This window comes from Salmo salar, chromosome 04 (genome assembly GCF_965601325.2).
Source record: "Salmo salar chromosome 04, fSalSal1, whole genome shotgun sequence".
Taxonomy (NCBI): domain Eukaryota; kingdom Metazoa; phylum Chordata; class Actinopteri; order Salmoniformes; family Salmonidae; genus Salmo; species Salmo salar.
This window is the reverse complement of record NC_138294.1, coordinates 3,212,501-3,228,472: the sequence shown is the minus strand read 5'-3', so window position 1 is coordinate 3,228,472 and position 15,972 is coordinate 3,212,501. Positions and strand designations below refer to the sequence as shown.

The window sequence follows — 15,972 nt, the reverse complement described above, 5'->3', positions numbered from 1 at the left end:
GCCTGTCCGTCTCCCTGTCCGTCTGCCTGTCCGTCTGCCTGTCCGTCTGCGTCGGCAGCGGAGTGTGTGTGCGTGTCCAGGTTGAAGTCTCCTAGCGTTGTGTGTGTGTGTATTCCCGGCGCGGTGAGGAGTGTGTGTGTGTGTATTCCCGGCGCGGTGAGGAGTGTGTGTGTGTGTATTCCCGGCGCGGTGAGGAGTGTGTGTAGGTGTGTGACAGCGTCACGCAGTCCATTCCTCTCCTCCTCCAATCGGAACACCTGTTCTCTCAGCAGAGCCTCTGATTGGGCCAGCCCCCTCCACCTGCACGTCCAGGGCGACACACACGAGCCTGGGACACCTGGAGAGAAACAAAACGTGTGTTTAGTGTGTGTGTGTGTGTGTGTGTGTGTGTGTGTGTGATGAAAATAATCATGGCCTCTAAACCCTCAAGCTGCATAGTGGACCCTATTCCAACTAAACTAGTGAAAGAGCTGCTTCCTGTGCTTGGCCCTCCTATGTTGAACATAATAAACGGCTCTGTATCCACCGGATGTGTACCAAGCTCACTAAAAGTGGCAGTAATAAAGCCTCTCTTGAAAAAGCCGAATCTTGATCCAGAAATTATATAAAAAAACTAATCGGCCTAAATCGAATCTTCCATTCCTCTCAAAACATTTTAGAAAAAGCTGTTGCACAGCAACTCACTGCCTTCCTGAAGACAAAAACAATGTATAGGAAACGCTTCAGTCTGGTTTTAGACCCCATCATAGCACTGAGACTGCACTTGTGAAGGTGGTAAATGACCTTTTAATGACGTCAGACCGAGGCTCTGCGTCTGTCCTCGTGCTCCTAGATCTTAGTGCCGCTTTTGATACCATCGATCACCACATTCTTTTGGAGAGATTGGAAACCCAAATTGGTCTACATGGACAAGTTCTGGCCTGGTTTAGATCTTATCTGTCGGAAAGATATCAGTTTGTCTCCGTGGATGGTTTGTCCTCTGACAAATCAATTGTAAATTTTCGGTGTTCCTCAAGGTTCCGTTTTAGGACCACTATTGTTTTCACACTATATATTTTACCTCTTGGGGATGTCATTCGAAAACATAATGTTAAATTTCACTGCTATGCGGACGACACACAGCTGTACATTTCAATGAAACATGGTGAAGCCCCAAAATTGCCCTCGCTAGAAGCCTGTGTTTCAGACATAAAGAAGTGGATGGCTGCAAACTTTCTACTTTTAAACTCGGACAAAACAGAGATGCTTGTTCTAGGTCCCAAGAAACAAAGAGATCTTCTGTTGAATCTGACAATTAATCTGGATGGTTGTACAGTCGTCTCAATTAATCCATGCTTTTGTTACTTCTAGGCTGGACTACTGCAATGCTCTACTTTCCGGCTACCCGGATAAAGCACTAAATAAACTTCAGTTAGTGCTAAATACGGCTGCTAGAATCCTGACTAGAACCAAAAAATTTGATCATATTACTCCAGTGTTAGCCTCCCTACACTGGCTTCCTGTTAAGGCAAGGGCTGATTTCAAGGTTTTACTGCTAACCTACAAAGCATTACATGGGCTTGCTCCTACCTATCTTTCCGATTTGGTCCTGCCGTACATACCTACACGTACGCTACGGTCACAAGACGCAGGCCTCCTAATTGTCCCTAGAATTTCTAAGCAAACGGCTGGAGGCAGGGCTTTCTCCTATAGAGCTCCATTTTTATGGAATGGTCTGCCTACCAATGTGAGAGACGCAGACTCAGTCTCAAACTTTAAGTCTTTACTGAAGACTTATCTCTTCAGTAGGTCCTATGATTAAGTATAGTCTGGCCCAGGAGTGTGAAGGTGAACGGAAAGGCTGGAGCAACGAACCGCCCTTGCTGTCTCTGCCTTGCCGGTTCCCCTCTTTCCACTGGGATTCTCTGCCTCTAACCCTTTTACAGAGGCTGAGTCACTGGCCTACTGGTGTTCTTCCATGCCGTCCATGGGAGGGGTGCGTCACTTGAGTGGGTTGAGTCACTGACGTGGTCTTCCTGTCTGGGTTGGCGCCCCCCCCCTTGGGTTGTGCCATGGCGGAGATCGTTGTGGGCTATACTCGGCCTTGTCTTAGGACGGTAAGTTGGTGGTTGGAGACATCCCTCTAGTGGTGTGGGGGCTGTGCTTTGGCAAAGTGGGTGGGGTTATATCCTGCCTGTTTGGCCCTGTCCGGGGGTATCATCGGATGGGGCCACAGTGTCTTCTGATCCCTCCTGTCTCAGCCTCCAGTATTTATGCTGCAGTAGTTTATGTGTCGGGGGGCTAGGGTCAGTCTGTTACATCTGGAGTATTTCTCTTGTCTTATCCGGTGTCCTGTGTGTATTTAAATAGGCTCTCTCTAATTCTCTCTTTCTGTCTTTCTCTCAGAGGACCTGAGCCCTAGGACCATGCCTCAGGACTACCTGGTATGATGACTCCTTGCTGTCCCCAGTCCACCTGGCCGTGCTGCTGCTCCAGTTTCAACTGTTCTGCCTGCGGCTATGGAACCCTGACCTCTTCACCGGACGTGCTTGTTGCACCCTCGACAACTACTATGATTATTATTATTTGACCATGCTGGTCATTTATGAACATTTTAACATCTTGACCATGTTCTGTTATAATATCCACCCGGCACAGCCAGAAGAGGACTGGCCACCCCCTCATAGCCTGGTTCCTCTCTAGGTTTCTTCCTAGGTTTTTGGCCTTTCTAGGGAGTTTTTCCTAGGGAGTTTTTCCTAGCCACCGTGCTTCTTTCACATGCTTTACTTGCTGTTTGGGGTTTTAGGCTGGGTTTCTGTACAGCACTTTGAGAATATCAGCTGATGTACGAAGGGCTTTATATAAATACATTTGGTTTGGTTTGTGTACCTGCAGTTCTTCCAGCAGGTCGAGGTTTTGCTGTCGGAGGCTCTGATTGGTGCGTTCCAGCTGGGCGGTGCGCTGCGATTGGTTGAGGTGAGCGGGCGTGTGTCACACAGCTCGTCCTGTAAGACGCGGTACTCCACCTCGTACGCCTGCAGCTGTTTGGACAGGTCCATCTCACACACCTACACACACACACACACACACACACACACAGAGTGTCAGATAGGATGATGTCCTGATTGCCAGTTACAGTCAGTCTCTAAGTTTACACAGGGCCCCCCCCCCCCCCCCTGGTGCTCGGGGGGGGGGGGGGGCCCTGAAGAGGTCATTCAGTCTGGCTCTCAGGGGGAGGGGGGGGCCCCCTGAAGACGGGAGGACAGCTCAGGGGAGGGGGGGGCCCCCTGAAGACGGTGAGGACAGCTCAGGGGAGGGGGGGCCCCCTGAAGACGGGAGGGACAGCTCAGGGGAGGGGGGGGGGCCCCTGAAGACGGGAGGACAGCTCAGGGGAGGGGGGGGCCCCCTGAAGACGGGAGGACAGCTCATAATAATGTCTGGAACGGCATCAACATGGACACCACAGGGTTGGTGTAGCTGATTCCATTCCATGGATTCCGTTCCACAGCGTTTCCCTCCGAGCCTGTCCTCTCCCAGTGGAGGTGCCACCAGCCACCTGGGGGCTGTAATCGCTGTAACTCAGTTGTTAAATGATCAGTATCCTCAGGCCTCCTGAAACAGACAGGCTGAACCTTTTAGCGTGTGAGAGTGTGTTTCTGTGTGAGAGAGAGAATGTGACAGAGTGTGTGAGAGAGAGAGAGAGAGAGAGAGAGAGAGAGAGAGAGAGAGACAGAGACAGAGAGAGAGAGAGAGAGAGAGAGACAGAGACAGAGAGAGAGAGAGAGAGAGAGAGAGAGAGAGACAGAGAGAGAGAGAGAGAGAGAGAGCGAGAGAGAGAGAGAGAGAGACAGAGAGAGAGAGAGAGTTTCTGTGTGTGTGTTTCTGTGTGTGTGTTTCTGTGTGAGTCTGTGAGTGTGTGTGTTGTGTGTGTGAGAGAGAGAGAGAGGAGAGAGTGTGAGAGAGAGTGAGAGAGAGAGCGTGTGAGAGAGAGTGAGAGAGAGAGTGAGTGAGAGAGAGAGTGAGAGAGAGTGTGAGAGAGAGTGAGAGAGAGTGTGAGAGAGAGAGAGTGAGAGAGAGTGTGTGTGTGTGTGAGAGAGAGAGCGTGTGAGAGTGTGAGCGTGTGAGAGAGAGTGCGAGTGAGCGTGTGAGGTGTGTGTGTGTGTGTGTGTGTGTGTAATGTGGTACAAGGGTGAAGTTCTCTGTTTCCAGGAAGTAGTGTTTTGAGAGCACCACTCCCCCGCCAAATACTGGAAACACACCGCTGTCTCTCAGTGTCGTTGTTGATAAAGTGTCTGTTGTTAATAAAGTGTTGTTGTTAATAGTGTCTGTTGTTAATAGTGTCGTTGTTAATAAAGTGTCTCGTTAACAAAGTGTCTGCTGTTAATAAAGTGTCTGTGGTATAGCTGTGTTCTCCAGTGTCTGTTGTTATAACGTGTCTGTTGTTAATAAAGTGTCTGTTGTTATAAAGTGTCTGCGTTCTCCAGTGTCCGTCGTTAATGAAGTACCTGTTGTTAATAAAGTGTCTGTTGTTAACAAAGTGTCTGTTGTCAATAAAGTGTCTGTGTTCTCCAGTGTCTGTTGTTAATAAAGTGTCTGTTGTTAATAAAGTGTCTGTTGTTAATAAAGTGTCTGTTGTTAATAAAGTGTCATTTGTTAACCTCACTAGGGGTAGGGGGCAGTATTTTCACCTCCGGATGAAAAGCGTGCCCAGAGTAAACTGCCTGCTACTCAGGCCCAGAAGCTAGAATATTCATATAATTATTTGGATAGAAAACACTCTGAAGTTTCTAAAACTGAGGAAAACCAATCCAGGAAGTGCCATTACTTTGAAATGGCTATGTTTCCAATTAAAGCCTATCCACCATTTAAAGGGATAGGACCCAGATTCAGTTCCCTATGGCTTCCACTAGTTGTGAACAGTCTTCAGACATTGTTTCAGGCTTTTATTCTGAAAAATGAGGGAGAATGACAACATTGAGTGAGTGGATAGTGGGATGTCCTCAGAGCTCTTTTCTGCGCGAGACCGAGAGCGCGCCTTTCGTGACTTAATCTACTTAGCTGGTCACTGTTTGTAATGTTGTGTCTGCTGAGCTCCGAACTCAGATAATCACATGGTTTGCTTTCGCCGTAAAGCCTTTTTGAAATCTGACACGGTGGCAGAATTAACAACAAGTTAAGCTTTATTTTGATGTATTACACATATATTTTCAAGAATCTTAAATATTTGAATTGAGAATTTTTGAATCTACTATAGACCCCCCCCCCCACCAGTCTGCTATAGACCCCCCCACCAGTCTACTATAGAACCCCCCACCAGTCTGCTATAGAACCCCCCACCAGTCTGCTATAGACCCCCACCAGTCTGCTATAGACCCCCCCCACCAGTCTGCTATAGACCCCCCCACCAGTCTACTATAGACCCCCCCCACCAGTCTACTATAGACCCCCCACCAGTCTACTATAGACCCCCCACCAGTCTGCTATAGACCCCCCCACCAGTCTGCTACAGACCCCCCACCAGTCTGCTATAGAACCCCCCCACCAGTCTGCTATAGACCCCCCACCAGTCTGCTATAGACCCCCCCCCACCAGTCTGCTATAGACCCCCCACCAGTCTACTATAGAACCCCCCCACCAGTCTACTATAGACCCCCCCACCAGTCTACTATAGACCCCCCACCAGTCTACTATAGACCCCCCCACCAGTCTGCTATAGACCCCCCCACCAGTCTACTATAGACCCCCCCACCAGTCTACTATAGACCCCCCCACCAGTCTACTATAGACCCCCCACCAGTCTACTATAGACCGCCCCCCCACCAGTCTGCTATAGACCCCCCACCAGTCTGCTATAGACCCCCCCACCAGTCTACTATAGACCCCCCCACCAGTCTACTATAGACCCCCCCACCAGTCTACTATAGACCCCCCACCAGTCTACTATAGACCGCCCCCACCAGTCTACTATAGACCTCCCCACAGTCTAACCCAGTCTACTATAGACCCCCCCACCAGTCTACTATAGACCCCACCACCAGTCTACTATAGACCCCCCCCACCAGTCTACTATAGACCCCTCCACCAGTCTAACCCAGTCTACTATAGACCCCCTCCACCAGTCTACTATAGACCCCCACTAGTCTACTATAGACCCCCCACCAGTCTACTATAGACCCCCCCCCACCAGTCTACTATAGACCCCCCACCAGTCTACTATAGACCCCCCACCAGTCTACTATAGCCCCCCACCAGTCTACTATAGACCCCCCCCACCAGTCTACTATAGACACCCCCACCAGTCTACTATAGACCGCCCCCCCACCAGTCTACTATAGACCCCCCCACTAGCCCACCAGTCTACTATAGACCTCCCCCACCAGTCTACTATAGACCCCCACCACCAGTCTACTATAGACCCCCACCACCAGTCTACTATAGACCCCCCACCAGTCTACTATAGACCCCCCCAGCAGTCTACTATAGACCCCCCCACCAGTCTACTATAGACCCCCCCCACCAGTCTACTATAGACCCCCCCACCAGTCTACTATAGACCCCCACCACCAGTCTACTATAGACCACCACCACCAGTCTACTATAGACCCCCCACCAGTCTAACCCCAGTCTACTATAGACCCCCCCACCAGTCTACTATAGACCCCCCCACCAGTCTACTATAGACCCCCCCCACCAGTCTACTATAGACCTCCACCACCAGTCTACTATAGACCCCCCCACCAGTCTACTATAGACCTCCCCACCAGTCTAACCCAGTCTACTATAGACCCCCCCCCACCAGTCTACTATAGACCCCCTCCCCCCCACCAGTCTACTATAGACCCCCTCCACCAGTCTACTATAGACCCCCCCACCAGTCTACTATAGACCCCCCTCCACCAGTCTACTATAGACCCCCCCCCACCAGTCTACTATAGACCCCCCCCACCAGTCTACTATAGACCCCCCCCCCACCAGTCTACTATAGACCCTCCCCCCACCAGTCTACTATAGACCCTCCCCCACCAGTCTACTATAGACCCCCCCACCAGTCTACTATAGACCCCCCCCCACCAGTCTACTATAGACCCCCCCCACCAGTCTACTATAGACCCCCCCACCACCAGTCTACTATAGACCCCCCCACCAGTCTACTATAGACCCCCCACCACCAGTCTACTATAGACCCCCCCCCACCAGTCTACTATAGACCACCCCACGAGTCTACTATAGACCCCCCCACCACCAGTCTACTATAGACCCCCCCCACCAGTCTACTATAGACCCCCCCACCACCAGTCTACTATAGACCCCCCCCACCAGTCTACTATAGACCTCCCCACCAGTCTACCTGGTTGATGGTCTTCTCCATCTGGACCAGTCCCAGGTTCGGTAATGTCGTCTTGATGAAGTCCACTATAGACTCCAGACTGTCGTGCTGTAGGATCAAGGGCTTGTGACTACCCAGAAGACTTAGGGACACCTTGAAGATCACCTCCGACCCCTGGAGAAACAACATGTCTGGAGGAGAGACAGAGAGAGACAGAGACAGAGCGAGACAGAGACAGAGGGAGAGACACAGAGACAGAGCGAGACAGAGCGAGAGAGACAGAGGGAGAGAGACAGAGGGAGAGAGACAGAGGGAGAGAGACAGAGGGAGAGACACAGAGACAGAGCGAGACAGACAGAGCGAGAGAGACAGAGCGAGAGAGACAGAGCGAGAGAGACAGAGCGAGAGAGACAGAGCGAGAGAGACAGAGGGAGACAGAGAGAGACAGAGAGACAGAGAGAGACAGAGAGAGACACAGAGAGAGACAGAGACAGAGAGAGAGACAGAGAGAGAGAGAGCAAATTCAGGAGGAGAGGTAACTACATGACCACAGTAGGCATCAGTGTTGACTGGGAGCTGATCAGCTGTCTGATAAACGCTGCAGTTTGATGTCAGAGGGGGATTCAAACAAATACGGGGAGGATGGGCAGGCAGACAGACAGACAGACAGACAGACAGACAGACAGACAGACAGACAGACAGACAGACAGACAGACAGACAGACAGACAGGCCAGAGAGCAGGTTTGAGGAGGGAGGGAGGGAGGACAACAGGGAGGGAGATTCCTTGGTAAAGGAAACATTTTGAATTTGAAATATGAACCCGAGCCAGCAGACCGAAAAATATGTCCTTAAGTCACAGGTAGTTACATGGAAACATTCTGGAACAAAACAATGGAAAGCCTTCATAGGAAGAGGTCAACTCAAAACAAACAACTGACAGAATACACTCCTCCTCCTCTTCCTCCTCCTCCTCCTAATCCTCTACCCCTTTCAATTCCTACTTAAAACACTCAACATTACTCTCTCCTCTCTGAACAAACACCCTGGTTACGATGCCTAGAGGTAACTGACCAACCACACTGGCTACGATGTCTAGACGTAACTAACCAACCACACTGGCTACGATGTCTAGAGGTAACTAACCAACCACCCTGGCTACGATGCCTAGAGGTAACTGACCAACCACACTGGCTACGATGTCTAGACGTAACTAACCAACCACACTGGCTACGATGTCTAGACGTAACTAACCAACCACACTGGCTACGAAGCCTAGAGGTAACTAACCAACCACACTAGCTACGAAGCCTAGAGGTAACTAACCAACCACACTAGCTACGAAGCCTAGAGGTAACTGACCAACCACACTGGCTACGAAGCCTAGAGGTAACTAACCAACCACACTGGCTACGAAGCCTAGAGGTAACTAACCAACCACACTGGCTACGAAGCCTAGAGGTAACTGACCAACCACACTGGCTACGAAGCCTAGAGGTAACTAACCAACCACACTGGCTACGAAGCCTAGACGTAACTTACCAAACACCCTGGCTACGAAGCCTAGAGGGAAGTGAGAGGCGAAGGCAGTGAGGAACCAGGGAGCGGCGTAGAGAGAAGGTCCAATCTCATGTTGTTCCAGATGGACGTACAGATCTCTGTGGTAGTCATGGAGGAGACGGGACAGCTGGTACATCTGAATCTAGTGGGGGGGACGACATAAACTGAGTGAACAAAACATAAAGAAAATCTTCCCTATATTGAGCTGCACCCCCCTTTTTGCCCTCAGAACAGCCTCAATTCATCAGGTCATGGACTCTACAAGGCGTTCCACAGGGTCGCTGGGTCCATGTTGACTCCAATGCTTCTCACAGTTGTGTCAAAGTTGTCTGGATGTCCTTTGGGTGGTGGACCGTTCGTTAATCATGTCAGGTCTGTACTTCCTGTAGTACCTGTAGTATAATCATGTCAGGTCTGTAATTCCTGTTGTATAATCATGTCTGGTCTGTAGTACCTGTAGTATAATCATGTCAAGTCTGTACTTCCTGTAGTATAATCATGTCAGGTCTGTACTTCCTGTAGTATAATCATGTCAGGTCTGTACTTCCTGTAGTATAATCATATCAGGTCTGTACTTCCTGTAGTATAATCATGTCAGGTCTGTACTTCCTGTAGTATAATCATGTCAGGTCTGTACTTCCTGTAGTATAATCATGTCTGGTCTGTACTTCCTGTAGTATAATCATGTCTGGTCTGTACTTCCTGTAGTATAATCATTTCAGGTCTGTAGTATAATCATGTCTGGTCTGTAGTATAATCATGTCTGGTCTGTAGTATAATCATGTCTGGTCTGTAGTATAATCATGTCTGGTCTGTACTTCCTGTAGTATAATCATGTCTGGTCTGTACTTCCTGTAGTATAATCATGTCTGGTCTGTACTTCCTGTAGTATAATCATGTCTGGTCTGTATTACCTGTAGTATAATCATGTCTGGTCTGTAGTATAATCATGTCAGGTCTGTAGTACCTGCAGTATAATCATGTCTGGTCTGTATTACCTGCAGTATAATCATGTCTGGTCTGTAGTACCTGCAGTATAATCATGTCTGGTCTGTAGTATAATCATGTCTGGTCTGTAGTATAATCATGTCTGGTCTGTATTACCTGCAGTATAATCATGTCTGGTCTGTAGTACCTGTAGTATAATCATGTCTGGTCTGTAGTACCTGTAGTATAATCATGTCTGGTCTGTAGTACCTGTAGTATAATCATGTCTGGTCTGTAGTATAATCATGTCTGGTCTGTAGTATAATCATGTCTGGTCTGTAGTACCTGCAGTATAATCATGTCTGGTCTGTAGTACCTGCAGTATAATCATGTCTGGTCTGTAGTACCTGCAGTATAATCATGTCTGGTCTGTAGTACCTGCAGTATAATCATGTCTGGTCTGTAGTACCTGCAGTATAATCATGTCTGGTCTGTAGTACCTGCAGTATAATCATGTCTGGTCTGTAGTACCTGCAGTATAATCATGTCTGGTCTGTAGTACCTGCAGTATAATCATGTCTGGTCTGTAGTACCTGCAGTATAATCATGTCTGGTCTGTAGTACCTGCAGTATAATCATGTCTGGTCTGTAGTACCTGCAGTATAATCATGTCTGGTCTGTAGTACCTGCAGTATAATCATGTCTGGTCTGTATTACCTGCAGTATAATCATGTCTGGTCTGTAGTACCTGTAGTATAATCATGTCTGGTCTGTAGTATAATCATGTCTGGTCTGTAGTACCTGTAGTATAATCATGTCTGGTCTGTAGTACCTGCAGTATAATCATGTCTGGTCTGTAGTACCTGCAGTATAATCATGTCTGGTCTGTAGTACCTGTAGTATAATCATGTCTGGTCTGTAGTATAATCATGTCTGGTCTGTAGTATAATCATGTCTGGTCTGTAGTACCTGCAGTATAATCATGTCTGGTCTGTAGTACCTGCAGTATAATCATGTCTGGTCTGTAGTACCTGTAGTATAATCATGTCTGGTCTGTAGTATAATCATGTCTGGTCTGTAGTATAATCATGTCTGGTCTGTAGTACCTGTAGTATAATCATGTCTGGTCTGTAGTACCTGCAGTATAATCATGTCTGGTCTGTACTACCTGCAGTATAATCATGTCTGGTCTGTAGTACCTGCAGTATAATCATGTCTGGTCTGTAGTACCTGTAGTATAATCATGTCTGGTCTGTAGTACCTGCAGTATAATCATGTCTGGTCTGTAGTACCTGCAGTATAATCATGTCTGGTCTGTACTACCTGTAGTATAATCATGTCTGGTCTGTAGTACCTGCAGTATAATCATGTCTGGTCTGTAGTACCTGCAGTATAATCATGTCTGGTCTGTAGTATAATCATGTCTGGTCTGTAGTATAATCATGTCTGGTCTGTAGTACCTGCAGTATAATCATGTCTGGTCTGTAGTACCTGTAGTATAATCATGTCTGGTCTGTAGTACCTGTAGTATAATCATGTCTGGTCTGTAGTACCTGTAGTATAATCATGTCTGGTCTGTAGTACCTGCAGTATAATCATGTCTGGTCTGTAGTACCTGCAGTATAATCATGTCTGGTCTGTAGTACCTGCAGTATAATCATGTCTGGTCTGTAGTACCTGTAGTATAATCATGTCTGGTCTGTAGTATAATCATGTCTGGTCTGTAGTATAATCATGTCTGGTCTGTAGTACCTGTAGTATAATCATGTCTGGTCTGTAGTACCTGCAGTATAATCATGTCTGGTCTGTATTACCTGTAGTATAATCATGTCTGGTCTGTAGTACCTGCAGTATAATCATGTCTGGTCTGTAGTACCTGCAGTATAATCATGTCTGGTCTGTAGTACCTGTAGTATAATCATGTCTGGTCTGTAGTACCTGCAGTATAATCATGTCTGGTCTGTATTACCTGTAGTATAATCATGTCTGGTCTGTAGTACCTGCAGTATAATCATGTCTGGTCTGTAGTACCTGCAGTATAATCATGTCTGGTCTGTAGTACCTGTAGTATAATCATGTCTGGTCTGTAGTATAATCATGTCTGGTCTGTAGTACCTGCAGTATAATCATGTCTGGTCTGTAGTACCTGCAGTATAATCATGTCTGGTCTGTATTACCTGCAGTATAATCATGTCTGGTCTGTAGTACCTGCAGTATAATCATGTCTGGTCTGTAGTATAATCATGTCTGGTCTGTAGTACCTGCAGTATAATCATGTCTGGTCTGTAGTACCTGCAGTATAATCATGTCTGGTCTGTAGTACCTGCAGTATAATCATGTCTGGTCTGTAGTACCTGCAGTATAATCATGTCTGGTCTGTAGTACCTGCAGTATAATCATGTCTGGTCTGTAGTACCTGCAGTATAATCATGTCTGGTCTGTAGTACCTGTAGTATAATCATGTCTGGTCTGTAGTATAATCATGTCTGGTCTGTAGTATAATCATGTCTAGTCTGTAGTACCTGTAGTATAATCATGTCTGGTCTGTAGTATAATCATGTCTGGTCTGTAGTATAATCATGTCTGGTCTGTAGTACCTGCAGTATAATCATGTCTGGTCTGTAGTACCTGCAGTATAATCATGTCTGGTCTGTAGTACCTGTAGTATAATCATGTCTGGTCTGTAGTACCTGCAGTATAATCATGTCTGGTCTGTAGTACCTGCAGTATAATCATGTCTGGTCTGTAGTACCTGCAGTATAATCATGTCTGGTCTGTAGTACCTGTAGTATAATCATGTCTGGTCTGTAGTACCTGCAGTATAATCATGTCTGGTCTGTAGTACCTGTAGTATAATCATGTCTGGTCTGTAGTACCTGCAGTATAATCATGTCTGGTCTGTAGTACCTGCAGTATAATCATGTCTGGTCTGTAGTACCTGCAGTATAATCATGTCTGGTCTGTAGTACCTGTAGTATAATCATGTCTGGTCTGTAGTACCTGTAGTATAATCATGTCTGGTCTGTAGTACCTGCAGTATAATCATGTCTGGTCTGTAGTACCTGCAGTATAATCATGTCTGGTCTGTAGTACCTGCAGTATAATCATGTCTGGTCTGTAGTACCTGCAGTATAATCATGTCTGGTCTGTAGTACCTGCAGTATAATCATGTCTGGTCTGTAGTATAATCATGTCTGGTCTGTAGTATAATCATGTCTGGTCTGTAGTACCTGTAGTATAATCATGTCTGGTCTGTAGTACCTGCAGTATAATCATGTCTGGTCTGTATTACCTGTAGTATAATCATGTCTGGTCTGTAGTACCTGCAGTATAATCATGTCTGGTCTGTAGTACCTGCAGTATAATCATGTCTGGTCTGTAGTACCTGTAGTATAATCATGTCTGGTCTGTAGTACCTGCAGTATAATCATGTCTGGTCTGTAGTACCTGCAGTATAATCATGTCTGGTCTGTAGTACCTGCAGTATAATCATGTCTGGTCTGTAGTACCTGCAGTATAATCATGTCTGGTCTGTAGTACCTGCAGTATAATCATGTCTGGTCTGTAGTATAATCATGTCTGGTCTGTAGTACCTGCAGTATAATCATGTCTGGTCTGTAGTACCTGCAGTATAATCATGTCTGGTCTGTAGTACCTGCAGTATAATCATGTCTGGTCTGTAGTACCTGCAGTATAATCATGTCTGGTCTGTAGTATAATCATGTCTGGTCTGTAGTACCTGCAGTATAATCATGTCTGGTCTGTAGTACCTGCAGTATAATCATGTCTGGTCTGTAGTACCTGCAGTATAATCATGTCTGGTCTGTAGTACCTGCAGTATAATCATGTCTGGTCTGTAGTACCTGCAGTATAATCATGTCTGGTCTGTAGTACCTGCAGTATAATCATGTCTGGTCTGTAGTACCTGTAGTATAATCATGTCTGGTCTGTAGTATAATCATGTCTGGTCTGTAGTATAATCATGTCTGGTCTGTAGTACCTGTAGTATAATCATGTCTGGTCTGTAGTACCTGAGTATAATCATGTCTGGTCTGTAGTACCTGCAGTATAATCATGTCTGGTCTGTAGTACCTGCAGTATAATCATGTCTGGTCTGTAGTACCTGCAGTATAATCATGTCTGGTCTGTAGTACCTGTAGTATAATCATGTCTGGTCTGTAGTACCTGCAGTATAATCATGTCTGGTCTGTAGTACCTGCAGTATAATCATGTCTGGTCTGTAGTACCTGCAGTATAATCATGTCTGGTCTGTAGTACCTGCAGTATAATCATGTCTGGTCTGTAGTACCTGCAGTATAATCATGTCTGGTCTGTAGTACCTGTAGTATAATCATGTCTGGTCTGTAGTACCTGCAGTATAATCATGTCTGGTCTGTAGTACCTGCAGTATAATCATGTCTGGTCTGTAGTACCTGCAGTATAATCATGTCTGGTCTGTAGTACCTGCAGTATAATCATGTCTGGTCTGTAGTACCTGTAGTATAATCATGTCTGGTCTGTAGTACCTGCAGTATAATCATGTCTGGTCTGTAGTACCTGCAGTATAATCATGTCTGGTCTGTAGTACCTGCAGTATAATCATGTCTGGTCTGTAGTACCTGTAGTATAATCATGTCTGGTCTGTAGTATAATCATGTCTGGTCTGTATTACCTGCAGTATAATCATGTCTGGTCTGTAGTACCTGTAGTATAATCATGTCTGGTCTGTACTACCTGCAGTATAATCATGTCTGGTCTGTAGTACCTGCAGTATAATCATGTCTGGTCTGTAGTATAATCATGTCTGGTCTGTAGTACCTGTAGTATAATCATGTCTGGTCTGTAGTATAATCATGTCTGGTCTGTAGTACCTGCAGTATAATCATGTCTGGTCTGTAGTACCTGTAGTATAATCATGTCTGGTCTGTAGTATAATCATGTCTGGTCTGTAGTACCTGCAGTATAATCATGTCTGGTCTGTAGTACCTGCAGTATAATCATGTCTGGTCTGTAGTACCTGCAGTATAATCATGTCTGGTCTGTAGTACCTGCAGTATAATCATGTCTGGTCTGTAGTACCTGCAGTATAATCATGTCTGGTCTGTAGTACCTGCAGTATAATCATGTCTGGTCTGTAGTACCTGTAGTATAATCATGTCTGGTCTGTAGTACCTGCAGTATAATCATGTCTGGTCTGTAGTACCTGCAGTATAATCATGTCTGGTCTGTAGTACCTGCAGTATAATCATGTCTGGTCTGTAGTACCTGCAGTATAATCATGTCTGGTCTGTAGTATAATCATGTCTGGTCTGTATTACCTGCAGTATAATCATGTCTGGTCTGTAGTACCTGCAGTATAATCATGTCTGGTCTGTAGTACCTGCAGTATAATCATGTCTGGTCTGTAGTATAATCATGTCTGGTCTGTAGTACCTGCAGTATAATCATGTCTGGTCTGTAGTACCTGCAGTATAATCATGTCTGGTCTGTAGTACCTGCAGTATAATCATGTCTGGTCTGTAGTACCTGCAGTATAATCATGTCTGGTCTGTAGTACCTGCAGTATAATCATGTCTGGTCTGTAGTACCTGTAGTATAATCATGTCTGGTCTGTAGTACCTGTAGTATAATCATGTCTGGTCTGTAGTACCTGCAGTATAATCATGTCTGGTCTGTAGTACCTGCAGTATAATCATGTCTGGTCTGTAGTACCTGCAGTATAATCATGTCTGGTCTGTAGTACCTGCAGTATAATCATGTCTGGTCTGTAGTACCTGCAGTATAATCATGTCTGGTCTGTAGTACCTGCAGTATAATCATGTCTGGTCTGTAGTACCTGCAGTATAATCATGTCTGGTCTGTAGTACCTGCAGTATAATCATGTCTGGTCTGTAGTACCTGCAGTATAATCATGTCTGGTCTGTAGTACCTGCAGTATAATCATGTCTGGTCTGTAGTACCTGCAGTATAATCATGTCTGGTCTGTAGTACCTGCAGTATAATCATGTCTGGTCTGTAGTACCTGCAGTATAATCATGTCTGGTCTGTAGTACCTGCAGTATAATCATGTCTGGTCTGTAGTACCTGCAGTATAATCATGTCTGGTCTGTAGTACCTGCAGTATAATCATGTCTGGTCTGTAGTACCTGCAGTATAATCATGTCTGGTCTGTACTGCTTGC

At 46.2% G+C, this 15,972-nt stretch overlaps 1 protein-coding gene across 1 annotated transcript in view; it reads right to left on the bottom strand.

Moving 5' to 3' along the window:
- Window positions 1–219: 219 nt before the first annotated feature.
- LOC106594277 (TBC1 domain family member 1) overlaps window positions 220–15,972 on the bottom strand; it is a 47,582-nt gene continuing 31,829 nt past the window's right edge. Inside the window, exons 9-13 of the mRNA XM_082973924.1 lie at window positions 15,938–15,972; window positions 8,847–9,006; window positions 7,328–7,497; window positions 2,869–3,047; window positions 220–337 (exon numbers count right to left, since the gene is read on the bottom strand). The exon at window positions 15,938–15,972 is cut by the window's right edge and continues 109 nt beyond it. Coding sequence (XP_082830050.1) covers window positions 220–337; window positions 2,869–3,047; window positions 7,328–7,497; window positions 8,847–9,006; window positions 15,938–15,972 — 662 coding nt within the window. The remainder of the gene's footprint in view (window positions 338–2,868; window positions 3,048–7,327; window positions 7,498–8,846; window positions 9,007–15,937) is intronic.